We start from the raw sequence: 19,192 nt of genomic DNA, 5'->3' as shown, positions 1-19,192 counted from the left end.
TAACCTGCCATCCGTGCTTGCCATCTTTTACGAGTCCATCAAACAACTGTAGTGAGTAGGATCAGTAAACAAACATGGTGAGTCATGTAACTAAGTTCATACTAACATTATAACACATTATCTGTTTTGCACAAATTTTAACACCAGTTATGTGTGTGTCACTGTGTATTGTTTAGTGTTGTTCCTGTCCTCACCATCCCCTTTTTCTTTAGTTTAACATTTACAAACTTTAATAGAGGATAGTAAGAATGCATGGGCTTTAGATACTGCTTTGGATGCGACTAGCTTAGTGAACTCTGTACATTGTTCGGTTCCGGCTGTTTGTGTAGCAGGGCAACTGGGTGACCGTAAGACGCTGTAGTCGTGGGACAAAACACTGCTCTTCCGTTCCGATTACCATAACGAATAGATTCTCCCCACTCAGTGAAACACCCACTGAGAATCCTGCTGAATGTGCCCTAGTTATTGGTGATTCTATTACACGGAACGTGAAAATAGAGACACCAGCCACCATAGATAGTCACATGTTTGCTGGGAGCCAGAGTGCCTGACTTCAAAGCAAATTTAAAAGTGCTGGCTAATGCTAATCGTAAATTCTCTAAGATTATTATTCACGTCTGCATTAATGATGTTCGACTTCGCCAGTCGGAGATCACTAAAATTAACATTAAAGAGGTGTGTGAACTCTCAAATAGGATGTCAGACTCTGTAATTTGCTCTGGACCCCTTCCTGTTCGCCGGAGTGATGAGATACCAAGACAGCCAGCCATTGAGTGAGGACAGTCTACTAAGTGGTGTCCGCAGAATAATATAGGGTTCATTGACAATTGGAAAAGTTTTTGGGTCAGACCTGACCTGTTGAAAAGAGATGGTATTCATCCCTCCTGGGATGGTGCTGCTCTTCTCTCTAGTAATATGGGACATAGTCTCAGAGTTGATCATTGACTATCTGATTCTGGGGCCCAGGTCAGGAAGCAGACAGACTGGCTAAACCGACCGTCTGCTAGCTGTCTCACATCACAGAAGTCAGATAAATCCCATCAGAAAGAGACTTTTTCACCTAGAGACATCTCAGTCTCAGTCATCATAGAGACTGTGTCTGTTCCCCGAACTAGGAAATACAAAAAACTTCCAAACAAATTTAAGGGTAAAAATGTAATTGATGTTCAACAAATAAAAAATAAATATAATACAGATGAATAATTCAAAAGCACTTATTGTTAATGATATGATTACAGATTATAACCTAGATGTGCTGTGTTTGACAGAAACCTGGCTAAAAACAGACGATTACATTACTTTAAATGAATCCACCCCCAAGATTACTGTTATAAAACAAGCCACGTCTGAAGGGAAAAAGGGGTGGTGTAGCTGTAATCTATAGTAATATCTTCAGAATTACTGAGAAGTCTAGTTTCAATTATAATTCTTTTGAAGTGTTGATACTTAATGTAACACTATCTAGTGTAAATGATAAATCTTGACATTTGTGCTAGCTACTGTATACAGGCCACCAGGGCACCATACAGACTTTATCAAATAATTTGCTGATTTTTTATCGGAGTTAGTACTGGCTGCAGATAAAGTGCTAATTGTTGGTGATTTTAATATCCATGTAGATAATGAAAAAAGATGCATTGGGATTGGAATTTAGAGACATTCTGAACTCCATTGGAGTTAGACAACACGTGTCAGGACCCACTCATTGTCGTAATCATACTTTATCACATGGAATCAATGTTGATGCCGTTGGAATTCTGCAGCAGAGCGATGACATCTCAGATCATTATTTAGTCTTGTGTATACTCTATTTAGCCAAGGTTGCAAAGCAGACTCTGTGTTACAAATATGTTAGAACTATCACTTCTGCCACTAAAGATTGCTTTATTAATAATCTTCCTGATCAGTTTAATCTCCTCAACATCCCAGACAGCTCAGAACTCAATATTGCGACAGAAACGTTTGACTCTCTCTTTTCCAGCACTTTAGACACAGTTGCTCCTTTGTGCTTAATGAAAAAAAGAAAATAGTCCAAGGCCGTGGTACAACGAGCACACTCGGGCCCTCAAGAGAGCAGCAAGAAAAATGGAGCGTAGCTGGAAGAAAACAAAACTAGACGTTTTTTGCATTTCGTGGAGAGAGAGCACGATTACGTACAGAAAGGTCTTAAAAACTGTTAGATCTGCTTATGTTTCAACTCTCTTAGAAGAAAATAAACAACCCTAGGTATTTATCTGATACATGGCTAAATTAACAAGAAATAAAGCTTCTTCTGAAGTTTCCAAAGAGCACAGCAGTAATGACTTTATGAACTTCTTTACTTACAAGATTGATAATATTAGAGAGAAAATTATAACTATGCAACCGTCTACTACAGTATCGCATAAGGGAGTGCATTGCAGTCTCCCTAAGGAAAAATTCCATTAATTCGTTGCAATAGGAGAGGAAGAATTATCTAAACTCTTTATATCATCTAAATCAACAACATGTCTGTTAGACTCTATACCGACTAAGCTACTGAGAGAGATGCTTCCAGAGGTCATAGATCCTGAAAACTTTTAAGCTGGCTATTATTAAACCTCATAAAAAAAACGCAACTTGTTCCTAGAGAATTAGTCAATTACAGGCCGATCTCAAATCTACCTTTTTGTCAAAAATACTAGAAAAGGCTGTATCCTCACAACTATGATCCTTTTTAGAAAGAAATGTTGTCTGTGAGTATTTCCAGTGAGGATTTAAAGTAAATCATATCAAAGTACTGAGACTGCTCTTAGAGTTAAAAATTTGCTCTTATCATCTGATTGTGGTTGAATCTCTCTATTAGTGTTACTCAATCTTAGTGCTGCATTTGACACTATCGACCACAACATTCTTCTGAATAAACTCGAAAACTATGTTGGCATTAGTGGAAATGCATTAGCATGGTTTAAATCATACTTATCTGACCATTATCAGTTTGTAGCAGTAAATGAAGAGATGTCATACTGTATCAATCACAATTTAAGTATGGAGTACCACAAGGCTCAGTACTAGGACATTTTCTGTTCACCCTGTATATGCTACCCTTGGGAGATATCATTAGGAAGCATGGGACTACACTTGTTGTTGTAGTGCAATGTGGGATTGAATAAGTGCACTCAATAACGTACACTATGGTTTCGGACACCACTACAAATGGCGGTCCCCTCAAATAACGCCCTATTTGAAGGTATAGGGGGTGATTTTGGATTCAACCATTGTATCTATCACCATCTCTTTCGTCGTGCACTTTCTACAGCCACCAGACACGTTACACAAATTATAACTGAATAGGTGAATACACAAACTCACAGGTGCGAAATTGCTTGAGACTGCCTGGATAAAGATGTCAATCAAACTCAAGCATTATACTAAAACACATTTCATTTATTTTAGGATTTGAGATGATATAATAATGTTTGTAATTATATTAAAACAAATGAAACAAAAATACTTTACTAAATATAATATTTGTACAATAACTGGGGCCTCGTCATAGTGAGGCCTATACCCATCAGGCCCGTGTGTTGGCTACGCCCCTGGATTTATCTAATTTAATTTGTTTGTAACTTTTTCAGTCTTGGTGTTCCTTTGTTAAGATAAACATCCTGGGATTTGCCTGTTCTCTTGTGGCCCATGCCTGGATTTATTTGAAAAACTCTTTTGACTTGATTATATTTATACTTTTTTTTCCATTTAAAGATTTATTGGACATTGTTGCCTTTATCAAGTCTACTGTGGATCTGTATCCTCTTCAGCCCCTGCATTGGATTCTTGTACTTACTTTCTGCCTGTGTTTATTCAAGAGGATTCTAAAGAATGTACTTTAATGTACTTCTAACCAAAATAACCTTTGAATGTAATGAACTCTGGATGAAAGAGACAAACATTTAACACTTAACAAGTATGTTGTATGTTTATTGATGATCCATAAAATAAAACATTGTGAACAACAAAAGTAACATATACAAGAAATAATCTCTTGTTGGACAATAACCTGCAAACTGCCATATAACCACCAGTCGGAGCTATTCTCTTTAAAACGAGCATGTTAATGGCCTAAAATCTTTAATGGCCTGAAACAAAACATTTTGAAAATGTTAAAACAGGACAATTGTACAGACATTAAAAAAATTGGTTACTTTGAGCACAGTCAACACATTTATACAGTATTACAAAATTCATAAACAAAAAAATACTCATGGTTATAATTTACAGTCATAAAGTGGGAGAATGTAAAAACATACACTTAAGGACTAGCAATAAAAAAATAGGTAACACTTTATTTTACAGTGTCCTTGTTACATGTTACATGTAGTTACTATAGTAATTACAATAAATTGTGCATAACTACATGCAACTAACCCTAAACCAACCCCATTCCTAACCCTATACTAAGTACATGTAGCTAATTATTACTACTCAGTACTTAAATGTATAACTATACTACAACACGGACACCTTAAAATAAAGTGCAACCAAAAATAAATATGATAGATTCTATAAAAATATACACCTTACTTCTGCATTCTGACAGTTAAGATGTAGGGAATGCTAATGCAGGGATGCAGTGGTTTAGATCTCACTCTCGTATGTGTGCAAGTACACTTTTAGAGAGAGAATCTCCTCATAGGTCCTGCTGGTGCGACGATAAAAGTCTAGTCCTGTGAGTAACTCCACGTCCCGTAGGCGCGCTGTGTGTGTCTTCATTAGTTCCTCCACCCACTTTGAGTCGTCTTCTGAACTCTGGATGACAAAAAGTGTGTTTAATGCTGTTTTTGCCTCTGACTTCAATTTTAGACTCAGTTTTTAGTTGAAAACGGTGAGGGGCCATTTACACGACACCGTTTTAAACTAAAAACTTTGCCCATTAATTTACACGACAACGTTGTTTTGGTGGACTGAAAAAGTGAACTTTTGAAAATGGGTTCTAAGTGCATGTTTTTGAAAACGATAAAGTTATTGTGTAGACGTCTACATGTATTGTGTAGACATTATACGTGTAGACTAAAAAAACATGAATTTGTGACGTTATGCACGCATGCATATTACGTGTTAGTAGTATATAGGCATGTCGTTTTTCTTCACATAAAAAAAAAAAAAAACTTTTCTTGGCACTCATAATACATCGTTTTTAATTGTTTTTGCGGATCCGTGGGAACAGGGATCGTTTTGACAACGTCATTTGTATGCGAAAAACACAAAGGAAAAACTTTTTCCGTTTTTAGTACACCGTTGTCGTGTAAACGGCTATACTGTATGTAAAATTCAGAAACCGACACTGATGGCCCTTTAGTAAACTGCAAACAACAAACAAGCTTGTTGCTTTTATTCATGCACACCTAATGTACAAGAATGTGATTTAAGGCACTGATATACTCACAGCGAAGTTCTTTTTTGTTCTTTGCTTAGAAGTAAAAAGTTGGAAATACTGGGAACACTTTGTTTTGATGGTCCCTTTTGAACTATGACTATAAGTAACTTTGCAACTACATGTCAACTATAGCAGTCATTAGAGAATTAGTAGATTGTCTGCTTAATATCTGCTAACTCTTTATTGTGATGGTCCCCCAACAGACATTCTACTGACTAAGTAACTTTGCAACTACATGTCAACTTAATCTAACCCTAACCCTATAAGTTTACTAATACTCAACTAATACTCTTATGTAGGTGCAATGTTACTTGCAGTCAGCAGAATGTGTTAAAGGGACTATCAAAATAGAGTGAAACCAAAATACATTTGCAGCGAACATATTCACACTGGAATTTTTAAAAGTATGAAAAGGGTGAGGAGAGGAGAGGAGAGGAGAGGAGAGGAGAGGAGAGGAGAGGAGAGGAGAGGAGAGGAGAGGAGAGGAGAGGAGAGGAGAGGAGAGGAGAGAACTTACATTACAGGTCTCATCATTATCTGATCGGTGTGGAAGAATGAAAGAGAATGCACTTAGAGGACCAGCACAGGAGTCAGGAGTCTGTGTGTAATCCAGACAACTTGTAACAACAATGTAGTAATGAGTTGGGATTTGCACAGAGCCACTGACATATCTGTAAACAAAGAAAAAGTTACATACTCAGACTGAAGGATTATATTAAATTAAATTATGTACATATTAGGGCTTGTAAAATGCTAGTTGTGTGTCAACAGTTGCATTATGAATCTGGTAATGGAGATATGCATACTTTTATTTGTCACCCCACATCATCTCAGATGCACAGACATTCTTTCCACTCACATACTGTCTGTCAACAAAGTATTGCTTTTGCCAGAAAGAGCAAAAACCGCTGATGCTGCTGCTGCATGTGGAGTCATTTACACAAGATAAACTCTGACCCACAGACCAGTCAACTACTGGTAATTTTTTTGGGATAACTAGTAAAATCATAATGTATGCATACAGTATGTCTTCACACCCCTGTTTAAATAGCTGTATTTTTATGATGGAAAAAATTAAACAAAGATAAATCATATAAGAACTATATCTATCGCCTTGGAAATGTTTTTGTAGCCCTCACCTGAGCGATACCTTTCAACAATGAGATCCTATTGATGCTTCATAAGCTCTTTGTGGTCCATGGCTCTTGTATTAGCATACAATTAAGAAGATGTCAGAAAAATCTTTAGGTGAAGACAGGTGTGTACTGTTTCACATGAACTTAATGCTTAGCTAATTCAATTAGCTAATTTAGCTAAGAAAAACAGAGTCACAAACCCACACTCATGCAGGTTATTTATTTTATTTTTTTCTCTGGAATGTATCACTAATGATTTATCTTCATTTAATTTTTTATATAACAAAAATCAGCTGTTTTAATGGGGTGTGTAGACTTTTTATATCCACTGTATGTGCACTTAAATTTGTCAGGGTTCTCATCTGTCTGTTCTGTCTGTCTTATCTTGGTTCAATGTTTCCTTGTTTGTTTTGTGCTTGAGCACATGGCTCTGTCTCTGTTTGTGTTGGCCATGTGCCCCTCTCCTCCAACCTCCATGTTTCCTGTTACCACGCCCCCTTGTTTAAGCCCTCTTTAAGTCATTGTTCTGAGTGTGCTCACCTGTTCCTCATGATCTCTGCTCCCTATTTATTGTGTTCTCTCTCACTAATTTTGCCAGGTCGTTGTAATTGAGTGTGTTGTGCTACCTGTGTTACTTATTGCCTCATTTGCTTTCTTTCCCATTGTTCCAGTTGTGGATTTCGTTGTATGTTGTTCCTGTCTATGTTTCCTGTTGTGTGGGTCATGTCAAAGTCAAGTCAAGTTGGTCTTTGTGCTTCGTTCCTTGCCTTCTGTTGGATTATGTTCACCTCCTCTCCTACCATCTCTTGTCCTGCCTGCTGTGTATCTCAATAAACAGTTTAAAACTCATTCTGTGCTTGAGTCCTCTCTCACTGTTCCGTGACAAAATTAATGAATGTACTGTATATGTGATAAGTATAAGACTTACTGTTTTATTGTCTCTGCTGAATCTCTAAGACCATTGTAGTCATAGTCGAAGATGGGCCCAACGACCACATTCACTCCATTTCTCTCACTAGCATAACGTTTCACAAGTGATTTCTGGAAATAACCCCACACACCTGAGAGAGAGAGAGAGAGAGAGAGAGAGAGAGAGAGAGAGAGAGAGAGAGAGATGTATTGTTAAAAGTTAGAATGAGAAATGCATCTATAAAGGACAGAACAAAGATTAAACTTAATGCATAATGATTTTGAGTGAAATATTTAATTGAATGCATATTTCAGAATTTCTTAGTACTGTGAATTCTAGAAGTTTGCTTGAAATCTGAAAAAGAGCATCTTGTGCTTCAATGGAAGCAAAAAAGAATAAAATCTTACTTCTTGTACATGAGTACGATACAATACAATAGCCTACTATATGATAATACTTCAGTGTCAAACAAAGTGTGACATTTTTCTTGCATCACAGTATCTATGTTCAGAATTATTCAAACCATGACACAAATTTATACACTCAGTCTTCATGTTACACCTTACAGTCACATAATACATGGTGCCACAAGATGTAACCCTAAAAAAGGACAGATTGATCAAGCATATCTGGTTTTCCTCATCATAGGAACGTCTTTACCCATTACAGTTTGGTACAGGCATTACCCTGCAGCTGATCTTTAGTTGTTTAAAATCTTCATTTTTACAAGCTCTTCACAAATTCTCAGCTGGTAAAAATACCATCTTATGTATGCACATACAATGATTGGATCCTCCTTCACTGTATGTGCGGCAGAGGAGGAGGAACCCTTCAGCCATGGGCCCAGTGATGAAGCCCGCGCCCACCACGGAACTAGAGCCAAAGCCTGAGCCTGCCACAGACCCCACACTAGAGCCCACTCCAACAATGGAGCCAGAGCCAGCCACCGGATCTGGCCACAATATCAGTCCCAAGACTGGATCTTACTGCCAGGTCAGCCTAAGAATCATCGCCTACTGCTCAGACCATTCCAGAGCCAGAAGCAGAGCTTCCAGGCTCATGACTTCACCTCGGCCTGTCAGCCTGTTAGTTGGAAAATAATTGGAAAGGAGACCAGAGGCCGTTTTTATAGATAGATGTCAATGGAGAAGAGGTTTCACTACACTGAATAAAAAAATTTTATAAGAGAAATCATGGACAATTTTGCATCAAGGCTGTAATGTGATTGATTATCAAGGCACACGTGATACAAGTGGGCCATTACATTTTCTCCACTGGTAGAGCCACAGACCCTGGTATCTCTCAGTCATCATAAGACCATTTCTGCCCCAGGTTTGGCCTGGATCATCAGCAAAACTCCACCCTAGCTCCTCCCTCAGTCAGCTCCGCCATAGGATCTTCCTCTGCCTGCTCCACAGGTGTCCTGTCCGTCATCAGCTTGCCAGCTTTCTGGAGGGGGTGTTATGTCATGATTATGTTCCGTTTATGTTTTTTCCTGTTCCTTCACTCTATTTAGTTTTGGCTTCCTTGGTTTCTGATTATGTGCCCATTTATTTCTATTGTTAACCATTATGTTATCCCTTGTCTTTTCTAGTTCCCTTGTTTGTCATGTGTATTTAGTTTGCAGTCTTAGTCGGTTGGTTATTGTCATTGTTTTGAGTCATTGTGTTCTATGATTAATATTACTCCTGCAATCACCTGGGTGTTCCAGGTTCAAATAGAAATAAAGTTTTTGTTTTGGATGCTCCATTGTCTTTGAGCGATTACTACAACCACTCGTGTGACAAATACATTCATTTATACCAACAAAACAATTTGAATGAGTTAAATGCTTCAGAAATAGCTCTTTAAATTTAGTACAGAGTAGTAAGAGAGGATTTTTTAAAACATGTTTTGAAAAAAGACAGAGAACACATTCTGCTGTAAGCTATGGAATGGGTTGTGTCCCTCTGTGGGTGGCAGCTCAGTTAACTGCCTGAGCCTAGCACAGCTAATCTAAAGCAGACACACCATTCATCACTGCACTCTCCTTTCACCTCTGCTGCCAAACCCCTCTAAATACACATTTACAGATTCCAGAGAGGCATATTACATGTGGGGAATTTGTTTGTAAACCTGAACTAGTATAAAGGAAATTTTATTTACATCTAAATGATGTTTTCTTGTGTGTGTACAGTTCCTTCTTCTGAAACAGAGGTGGCTCTTAGGTGGCTTGTTTTCAAAGTGCTACTACAGGCCACACACACATGCTTCTAATTCACAGAAAGATGTACAAATTAATTCACTCTCGCACACACAAGAACACTTAATTTCATTTTCACCTTTTTTTGTAGGGTTTCCTTGGGGCCATAATGGTTAAGTAAAACTTGTGATTTCCTAAAAGATACAAACCATCCCAGCAAACCTTATAGCAAACATAAAATGAGGGTAATGTTTCTTTAGATTTGTGGCTCAATAATATTTGTAAACACTTTATCATAAACGATAAGACTAAAACATCTTGCTGTTTACATTCTTGTGATATGAAAAGTGCAGATGGGAGTAAAAAATTCTGCGGGTGATCTTTTAAAATACACAAATTAAAGAACACAGGCAGAGCCTACTCATTTCCAACACAATCTACAAAGAGCAACGCAAATAAGTGTTTGGTCGCAAAAAAGCAGATCCAATGATAATCAGGTACGGGGAATCTACGAACAACACAGGGACAGCAAACCAATATGTTCGGATAACGTCTGAACTGGCATTTCACAATAATTACCCTGAGTGGAGAAAATTCTCTCCCTTTTACCACATGCTCTCTGCAGTGCCTCCACTTAGCAGCAACAATTGCAGCCATCCAAGTACAAAATGGGTTAAGACGTGTTTTTTGGGCCGTTAAATAATGCAGCAAATACCAGTAAATTGACTACGGCATACCTTAGTAAATCACGTTGCAGGATTTATTTAAATACTTTCCTCCTATAAAGTTTGAATCTGAAAGGGGAAAATCCTACAAATGCATATACAATAAGGTCAGCCTTAAAAATAACTGTGTCTATGCCTTTTCATCACAAAATATTTCACTGCAAGTCTTTTGTAAACCCTGACAGTAGTTTTTAATGCCAAAGGGGGGTTTGCGCTGGCACAAACTGTTAGTAAATCTGGCACCAAGTGCTTTTAAAAAAAATAATTAACTAATTAATTCTTAAAATTCAGTAAATGACAGCACCTGTTTTTTGATTATTATTTAATTTAATTTGTTACCTATTACCTCTGAGGGGCCTCCATGGTTTATCGGCCCATGGGCCTATCAGTCAATTCATACCTCCTACCTAACAATACAGGACTTATGTTTAAAGCTAAGCTGTGTAATCTGCCCAACTATTTAAGTCTTGATGAAGTGGAAGTAGCAACCGATCTTTTGTTCCGTATTGTGACATCCATCCGAGTGAAACGGGGAAAATGTAGGACGGGGACTTGCTTCTATCTATCAGTTGTTGTTGATTAGATTTTGAGTTTTGGGTGTGGCACTCAAAAAGGGAGGCAGATGAATGCAAGCTTGCAGGGACAGGGTTTAAGCACACTAAAAGATGTTCAGATGAGGAGCTTGTTCGTTTTCCCATCAATCACGTTACAAGGGTATAAGCAGTAAGGTAAAGCCTACCTTTCTCTGATGGTGTTTCTCAAGCATCCCTCCTCCTACCCTTCTCCACCTTTAGGCTTATATTTGTCACTTTTCAACAGATGTTGGGTAATCTGAGAGCTCAGTCTCAATTCAAGATCAAACCTTTAGATATAGACAGCACATCAAATCTGTTTCCCCCTTGCTCTTTAATTATATTAATTATATATCAAGTGTCATTTTCACCAGCAGGTCCAGTCATGACACTTTGATTAATTACAAGGTCAAAATGTAAAAAATTAAAAGAAACATATGCACGGACGAATTGTTCACAAAAGACCTATAACATGCACTCAATAAAAAAGATTTTAAGACTTTAAGAACTTTAAATTATTATGGAAAAAATGTGGTAATAATCTTGGCTGACTCAATGAGGAATCAATGCAAGCATTAAAGGAACACTTACGTTTGAATGCTGGATACATTGGTACAGTATTGGTAATGAGAACAGCATCATATCTCGGTTCCAGGGTGGAGGAAAGCTCTGTCAATTGTAAGATCATACATTTTTTTTTTTTAACAGACATAGAATAATAAAGTCAAAATTCTTGCAGTTTTTATACCAATTTTGTGTGAAAGCACAAAACTAAAAACACTAAAAAAACTGTACTAAAAAATATGCTCTGACCCAATTCTATCAATTGAGATATCAATTTTAATTTTATCCTTTGACACAGTTTTGGGTCCTATAAACTTGATTTTCAGGACATAAGCCCAATGCTGTACTAATTCTGTCTTGCTGGTTTCTGGAATTGGCTTATATTTAGTACATGACATTACTGAGGCTAGGGTGTACACTATAAAGAGAAGGAAGCCTCACGAGGTGGATAGAGGAAGCTGTAGGAGATCTGTTTGTCTGCGCGGTAGCTTGAGCAGGACTGACTGTAGGCTGGAAGAACTCTAATATCAGGCCGAACACAGTTACTCAGATCCTCAGTCAGAGGGGTGAAATCTACCTGCAACACAAAAGCCACACATTCAAGTTTAAACTCTAATACAACAGTCAACAGTTTACCTATTTTATTTTTTGTGAATTGACAACAAATTATTTTAATTTTGTAATTGTACCTGCTTAGATACAGTATAAGATGTCCAGAGAGGCATAGACAAAGCTTCACTGTAGCCGCTAATGTATTCACTATGATGAAGAATGCAGTATTTGGTGCGGAACATGACCGCTGGACGACCATAAGGAAGATTCTTGTTGTCTAAAAATGAAAAATGAAAAACAAATTCAAAAGCAGGAGTAATCTCTTAATATGAAAACAAAACAAAACAGAATAACAAATAGTACTTCCATCAATTAGTACATCAGTTAAAAGTCCACAAAACCAAACATTTTCAAAAAGCGATAATTTCTGTTCAGGTGCTTGATTCATAAGGATTACAATGTCTTTATGTACATTTTGAAGTTTCAAAGTATTGGTTGTATGGACTAAGTGGATGGGCAAAAATTATGTTAGATTATTAAAAATATATTTGTGTTCTTAAAATGAATAAAAGTTTTTGGCTGAATAATCCCTTTAAGCCAGGCAAGGGTTAGTTCACCCAAAAATAAAAACACTGTCAATTAATTGGCAGCATGTTATTGTCACATGTATGTTCTGTTTTGGTTTAATTCTAGTTCCTGTTTTCTTTGTTCTTATTTTCCTGTCACTAGCAATTTCTGTGAAATTTCTGTAAATACAAATGTGTCTCATTACAAATCTAGTGAAATGCTGTAATCATCTGTCCATAAAAATGTTGGAAATTATGCGAATGTAAAAACAAATCGTAGCTGGTGCCCGTTGCGTTCCCAAATGCATGCTAAACTCACAGCACATGCTGTTCACTGCATTCATCCACTGTGAACCGAGCTGTTCTGAGATGCGTAAAAAACAACGTTAAAGAACTTTTATGTTATAAAGATAAGTATTAATATATCTTCGGTTAATTATAAAACTGTGGGGGACATAGTTCATGAATGGGAAAAACTGTTCCATATGACTTTCTTTCTTCTGTGGAACAAAAAATGAAAAATTCTGCAATATCATGATCTTTTCTACACAATTAAATTTATGGGGGCTCCAAAAAGGACCTTTAGCCATTGCATACTTGCAAGTCGTTTTGAATAAAAGTCTGTTAAATGCATGACATGTAATTGTCATTGAATAACTTATATTTCAGACATATAACGACTCCAGAAGACTTCAAATATAGCACAGAAGTCATATCAACTACCAGATACATCATGTTTTTTAAACGTGTGGTCAATATGTAGTGACATTTTATGAAACAGATTAAGTGTGAAAGAGTGTGTCCTACAATTGTTTTCCTTCAGTGTTTTTTGGAAACAGCATGCAAAGTAAATTAGAATGACTAAATACTGACAGAGTTGTATAATTGGGTCAGCTATTTCCTTTCAATAGGCAAATAATATTAAGATAACACTCAATATGAACCATTGCAGCTAACTGTTAGCTGTACATCAAAAAGCTGTTCAGCATCACTAAAGCATTCCAGAGAGAAGGGAAAGGAGTTACCATCAATAACTTGTCTCAGTCGTTGATTGAGCTCTTCCACTTTGTTCTGTAACAGACAGAGCCACAGTGACTCCAGGTTATAGCCTCTTACAAGGGTCACTTTCATTGCCCTCTGCCCCCTATTTTTTGAACGCAACTGCAAAAGATTAAAGGTGAAAATCTCCAGCAAGAGATCTACATCTGAGCAGAAGGCAAAAGCACTTTCAGAGGCAAGAGGATGAATCACCTTGATCCAATACAAGGAAATGTCAAAATAAACTAGGCCAGGGGTTTTCAAACCGTTCCTGGAGCCTCCCCAGCACTACAGATTTTTGGATGTCTCCCTTCTCTAACCCAAGTGACTTAAGTCATCAGCTGAATAGCAGAGTACTCCATGACCTGTGTTGGTGTGTCCAATAAGAGAAACATCCAAAATGTGCAGTGCTGGGGAGGCTTCAAGAAACTTTGAAAACCCCTGATCTAGGCAGTTCAAGAGAAAAGCAATGGCAGCCAACTATCATTTCTGAGCAGGACTCGAGGGAAAAACTTACAGACATTGAAGCATGCAACAATGATAACTGATAAAAGCATGGGTACATGCAAACAAAGCATTTTACAAGATTTTATGAGGGTTTCTGCAAATAAAAATAAACTGTGATAGTATATGAAATGCAACAGTAAATACTGCTTTAGAATCTGGTCATCTACACTCTCAGGAAAAAAGGTACAAAAGCTGTCACTGTGGCGGAGTGCATATAATATAAGTCCTTTAAAGGTACATATTGGTACCAAACGTGTACATATTAGTACTTAAATGGTACATATTAGAACCCTTTTGAAGGGTACTGTCCCAGTGACAGCTTTTGTACCTTTTTTTCTGAGAGTGTACCTTAAATTGCAATCATAAAATGTAGCACAATAATCCTGAACTGTATGTCTTAAAATAGAAACAAACAGAAGGAACTAAATCTACTAAACTATAATTACTAAAATAGAAATAATCAGAAATAACTAAATCTTCTAAACTATAATTTCTCAGGAATTGTGAGTAATTGTGAGCAATGTGAGTGCAGTGATTGCACTCTGGGTGGTTGCCAGCACATTGCTGAGTTGTTGCTTACTAGCTGAAAAAAACGAAACAAAAAAAAAACATTGCCAAGTGTCTATGATATTCTGGTCCCAAAATATGATATGGGTCCCTACTTCAGTGAAAGTGCGTGAGATGTGTTTTGCTTGTTTTATTACCTGCCAGATAAAAAAAAAAAGAAGTAAAATTGCTTAGAAAAGTAATGGCACAATGGGGACAAATTTCCAAAGTTCGATATCATGGTAATTAAAATCAACAATAATATCGATGCTTGCCTCAGCAAACACCAATAATAACCTAGCTTTTAAGTGTTTAGAATCAACATTTCTTAACAAAAGTTTAAGAAGATTAATAAAGATCTGAAAGTACTCTATTGCTGACCTTGTCTTCACAGGTGCAGCCCAGATCATCAACAGCTGTGACTAGTCCTGCAGGGTTTGGCTTGGACACTTCTTCAGGCATGCTGGGTGCGTACAGAGGGGTCCTTAGGAGCTGGTTAAGGCTACCATGGGTACCATTGTTAGGGGCTGGTTTCAAGCCAAGGAGATCTGGGAAGATCATGGAGGCAAAATATCTGATGTGCTGATGTGCTTGTAAAGCATTAAACAATCAAGTGTTATTAGAGTTGCCAAGTATGCAGTTTTTATGGTATTGAGCAACTTTTACATGTTTGCTGTGGGTATTTTTATTTTATTTAAATTTATAATTATTTTTTAATTGTTTAAATTGTATACATTTATTAAATTAATTTATGAATGAATTTCAATGAATTTCAATTACATTTATATGAAATAATCTTTTAATCTTTTAATCAAATCTTAGATCCTAACTGATCTCTGATGCAAGACAGAAGAGGGCACTCACAGACTTTACTCACTATAATGCCACTAATGCATTATTACATTGATTAATATAGAAAAATAGTCCAAGAACTTGGGGAAATGTTTAACTTTTCAAAGATTTTATGTTGCTTATATCGGGGAAATACATTTTTTTGTATTTGCTTTGTGAGTGGATATATTTTGAGCTTGCCTAATTTCATGCAGACCTGGCAACCTTGATCATTATGCAAATGTTATGAATAGAGATCAGTGCTTTTGTATTGAAACTCAAAATTATTGTGGTAGTCAGGATCAAGTCTAGAGAATGAAAAATGAAAGGCACTTTTCCTCACCGCACATGACATTGTAAAGCTCAATATTCTCAAATGGTGGGATTTTTGTCTTGAATTTAAAAGCTGGTCCATATCCAAGGAAAATGGTCTGAAAAAAAAAGGCCAACATAAGTAACTAATGTACCACAACTTTAACATAACACTTTCAGCTGTAGCCATTAAAAAAGCAATTCAAACAACAAACCTGCATGCTGTTGATCTTATTGTCATATCCGTGATCACCAGCAAACCCACATTTCCCATGATTCCTTTTTGTTTCATAGAACTTTCTGTATCAAACAAGACACAACCATAGTAGGTCAATGTAGATTCTATCTCAAGAAAAACATTAGGAGGAGACATGCAGCAATAGTTAAAAGTCAACATTCCTATCCTGTTGTATTTTTTCTATGATTATAGAAAAAAAAGTATGGGAGGACTTAATTTTATCAGTCACAATAAAGTAATTTCATTTGTGATCCAAAAATCTAATCGTGTCCTACATTTTGGTTCTTGTTAAATGGATCACTCTCACTCACACACAAATCACAATTTTGATTTCATGCTATCCATAAGAATAAAGGTGTGAATCTTCACTGGCTTGCTTTAATAACGTTTCAAAGGTTAACAATTCGGTTACAAAGCGATTCTCAATGCATCACGATGGGGTACTAGGAGTTAGTATTGTCAGTATCTTTGACCAGTACCAGTGAAATACAACAATTCTTCAAGCTAATTTTGATACCAATGATGAAAAGAAATGCTAGTGAACACCTCTAAACAACTGTTTAACTACTTTAAGTATTTCATTTGGTTACACTTTATTTTAAGGTGTCATTGTTGCAGTGTAATTATATATTTAAGAACTGAGTAATATTAAGCAACTACATGTACTTACTATATGGTTAGAGTAGGATTAGGATTTGGGGTTACACTTTATTTTAAGCTGTCATTGTTACAGTGTAATTATATATTTAAGTACTGAGTAATATTAATGAACTACATGTACTTACTATAGGGTTAGGGTAGGATTAGGGTTTGGTTGAGGGTTAGTTGCATGTAATTATGCATCATTTACTGTTATTACTATGGTAAGTACATGTAACATATGTAACAAGGACACTGTAAAATAAAGTGTAACCTTTAATTTTTTATTTTAACATTTTTGAATTACTAACTTTGTGTAATCACGAGTAGGCTTTTTTTTAAAAATAATTACAAATTAATAATAATTTTAAACACTTGTATTTAGGAAAGTAATTTTCAGCTAAATAAATATAGTTTCAAAACATACAAGCAAATAGTCAGTAATAAAGAGGAAAAAATAAACACAAGTCAATCACGTGGTAATGTTGCAGATGTCATGCTTAAATACTGAACATAAAAGTCCAGTGTTTAAATTCCCTAGCATAAATCAGTATTTGAAGTCACTGAACATGCTGAGTGAAGCTGTCCCAGAGCCAAATGGCTCATATGAAGCACACTTAACCTCAGTCATCACTGTGCTGTAAACTGTCCGTTTTAAATCAGTGGAAAGCAGACACTACATTAAATCCAGATATTCCAGCAATACGTCTTAGCCTCAAAAGCATTCAGCATCTTCAAATAACAAGAGACCTGCTCATAAATATTCTATTTCATTTCATAAAACCTGAGTAGTTGATTTAACTGTCTGCTTCATGCAAGGACCTACAGGCCAGGTGAGACTACCCTAACTATGAAGTAGTTCACTTCATGAGTCTGGTGCCACCGATTAGACAGGACTATATCTCTACCAGTGTGCCTGAAAGCTTTCTTTCATTAGGTATCTAGTGTCAGCCAAAGCAAACAAAGGAGGGTGTCCCAACCCGGCTGTGAGGAACCGTCTCTGGACCTGCCTCTCTTTTTCTGCATCCTCATCTATGGTGGATGTGTTATAAACCAATGGCTAATTTCAGTGACCTCACTGATTTTCCTTTTTGGAGATTACAGCTTTCCATTTCAGTTGGAAATGAGCATACCAGGGATTACAGTGTGGTTTTAAGCATCTAAAGAAAAGCTAAAAACTAAAAAGGTACTTCAACTGAGCAGCATACACTGCAAAAAACAAAAAAAACAAACAAAAAAACAACCTTTAGTAAGGTTAAGGTTAATGTTTAAAATAAGAGAACATGTTAACACTTTACAATAAGGCTCAATTGGTTAATGCATTAGGCATCATTAACTAACAATGAACAACAGTATTTATCGATCCAGGTTAATGTTATTTCTACATACGCTTTTAACATTTCAAGTTGTGTAAACTGATATTAATGAATGTATTATGAACTAACATGAATAAACAATGAACATTAGTATATTTATACATTTTTATCCAACATAATTTTGCCTCTCGAGTAAATGTATCTAGTTTTATAGATGATTGGATATTTTTATTGGAAAATAAGACAAAGTACTCCTTAAGATTTTCTTTTTGTAGGTTTGAGCATCTTTTAAGAAACATTCACAAACTCAGTAATTTTAACAAAGAAGGCTTAGATTATTTACCGTGCTATGTGCCATTTCCTCTCAACCATCAAGTGAATCTCCTCGATTCTGTGGTTGTTGGCATAGTGCAAACGTTTGGGAAGGTGCTGCTTCAAGTATGGTTTGAAGTGCTGGTCTGGCTTTTTACACTGTAGGAGAACAAAGTTTGGTGAAGTAGAACAGTACATTCTGTACTAAAACATTCAAAGTGCATTTTAAATTAAACCATTAAAATAATCAATAGTGGTCCCAAAAGTATTTAGAGACTACTGGAGACTACAGTCACACAAATAATACTAGACTTTCCTCAGAACTATCTTCACTTTTCTGAGCCATTTTTACAAAGAGTTTTAACCAACTTTTTAGTGGTTGAATAAAGTAAGTTCCCCTCAAGTTCACAGAGATGTGGACAAGGACAAGTTAACTATGGACAAGTTTTACTATGTTTGACAACCAGAAATTGTCACATTTTGGGCCCACTGTAAAGCTTGTCTAAAATGTTACAGTTTCTTATAAAAGGCTTAGTAAAATATTAATATGATGTAAAGTTACAGTAGGTATATCATTATAAAGAATTTTAAAGAATGTCACTTACTGTAAGGTTTGCTACAACTGCTTTTGCATCGTCTAGAGAAAAAAGAGAAAAATGTAATTGTTTTGATGCCAGATGCTTTTAAAACAAAATAATTCCTAGAAATAGTGCATTATACTCTATTCTAGTTTCCTCACTAAGTCACATGCTCTCAACCCAATTTTCAATTGTAATGTGACATTTCATTAACACCAACCAATAGCCCACACAGCCTAGGTGACATCAGCCAAAAAGAGAAAGTAATTTAGGCAC

At 36.4% G+C, this 19,192-nt stretch overlaps 1 protein-coding gene across 1 annotated transcript in view; it reads right to left on the bottom strand.

The window, feature by feature from the left end:
* Positions 1-3,910: 3,910 nt before the first annotated feature.
* enpp2 (ectonucleotide pyrophosphatase/phosphodiesterase 2) overlaps positions 3,911-19,192 on the bottom strand; it is a 32,063-nt gene continuing 16,781 nt past the window's right edge. The window contains exons 14-25 of the mRNA XM_084089574.1: positions 18,944-18,975; positions 18,370-18,497; positions 16,049-16,133; positions 15,865-15,952; positions 15,072-15,238; positions 13,625-13,670; positions 12,171-12,310; positions 11,923-12,058; positions 11,509-11,586; positions 7,457-7,589; positions 5,910-6,063; positions 3,911-4,764 (exon numbers count right to left, since the gene is read on the bottom strand). Of these exons, the coding sequence (XP_083945700.1) occupies positions 4,594-4,764; positions 5,910-6,063; positions 7,457-7,589; positions 11,509-11,586; positions 11,923-12,058; positions 12,171-12,310; positions 13,625-13,670; positions 15,072-15,238; positions 15,865-15,952; positions 16,049-16,133; positions 18,370-18,497; positions 18,944-18,975 (1,358 nt within the window). The 3' untranslated portion in view covers positions 3,911-4,593. The remainder of the gene's footprint in view (positions 4,765-5,909; positions 6,064-7,456; positions 7,590-11,508; positions 11,587-11,922; positions 12,059-12,170; positions 12,311-13,624; positions 13,671-15,071; positions 15,239-15,864; positions 15,953-16,048; positions 16,134-18,369; positions 18,498-18,943; positions 18,976-19,192) is intronic.

Source organism: Abramis brama, assembly GCF_963993115.1.
Source record: "Abramis brama genome assembly, chromosome: 17".
NCBI lineage: Eukaryota > Metazoa > Chordata > Actinopteri > Cypriniformes > Leuciscidae > Abramis > Abramis brama.
Note: the sequence above shows the minus strand (reverse complement) of the source record. Positions and strands in the feature narration are given on the sequence as shown.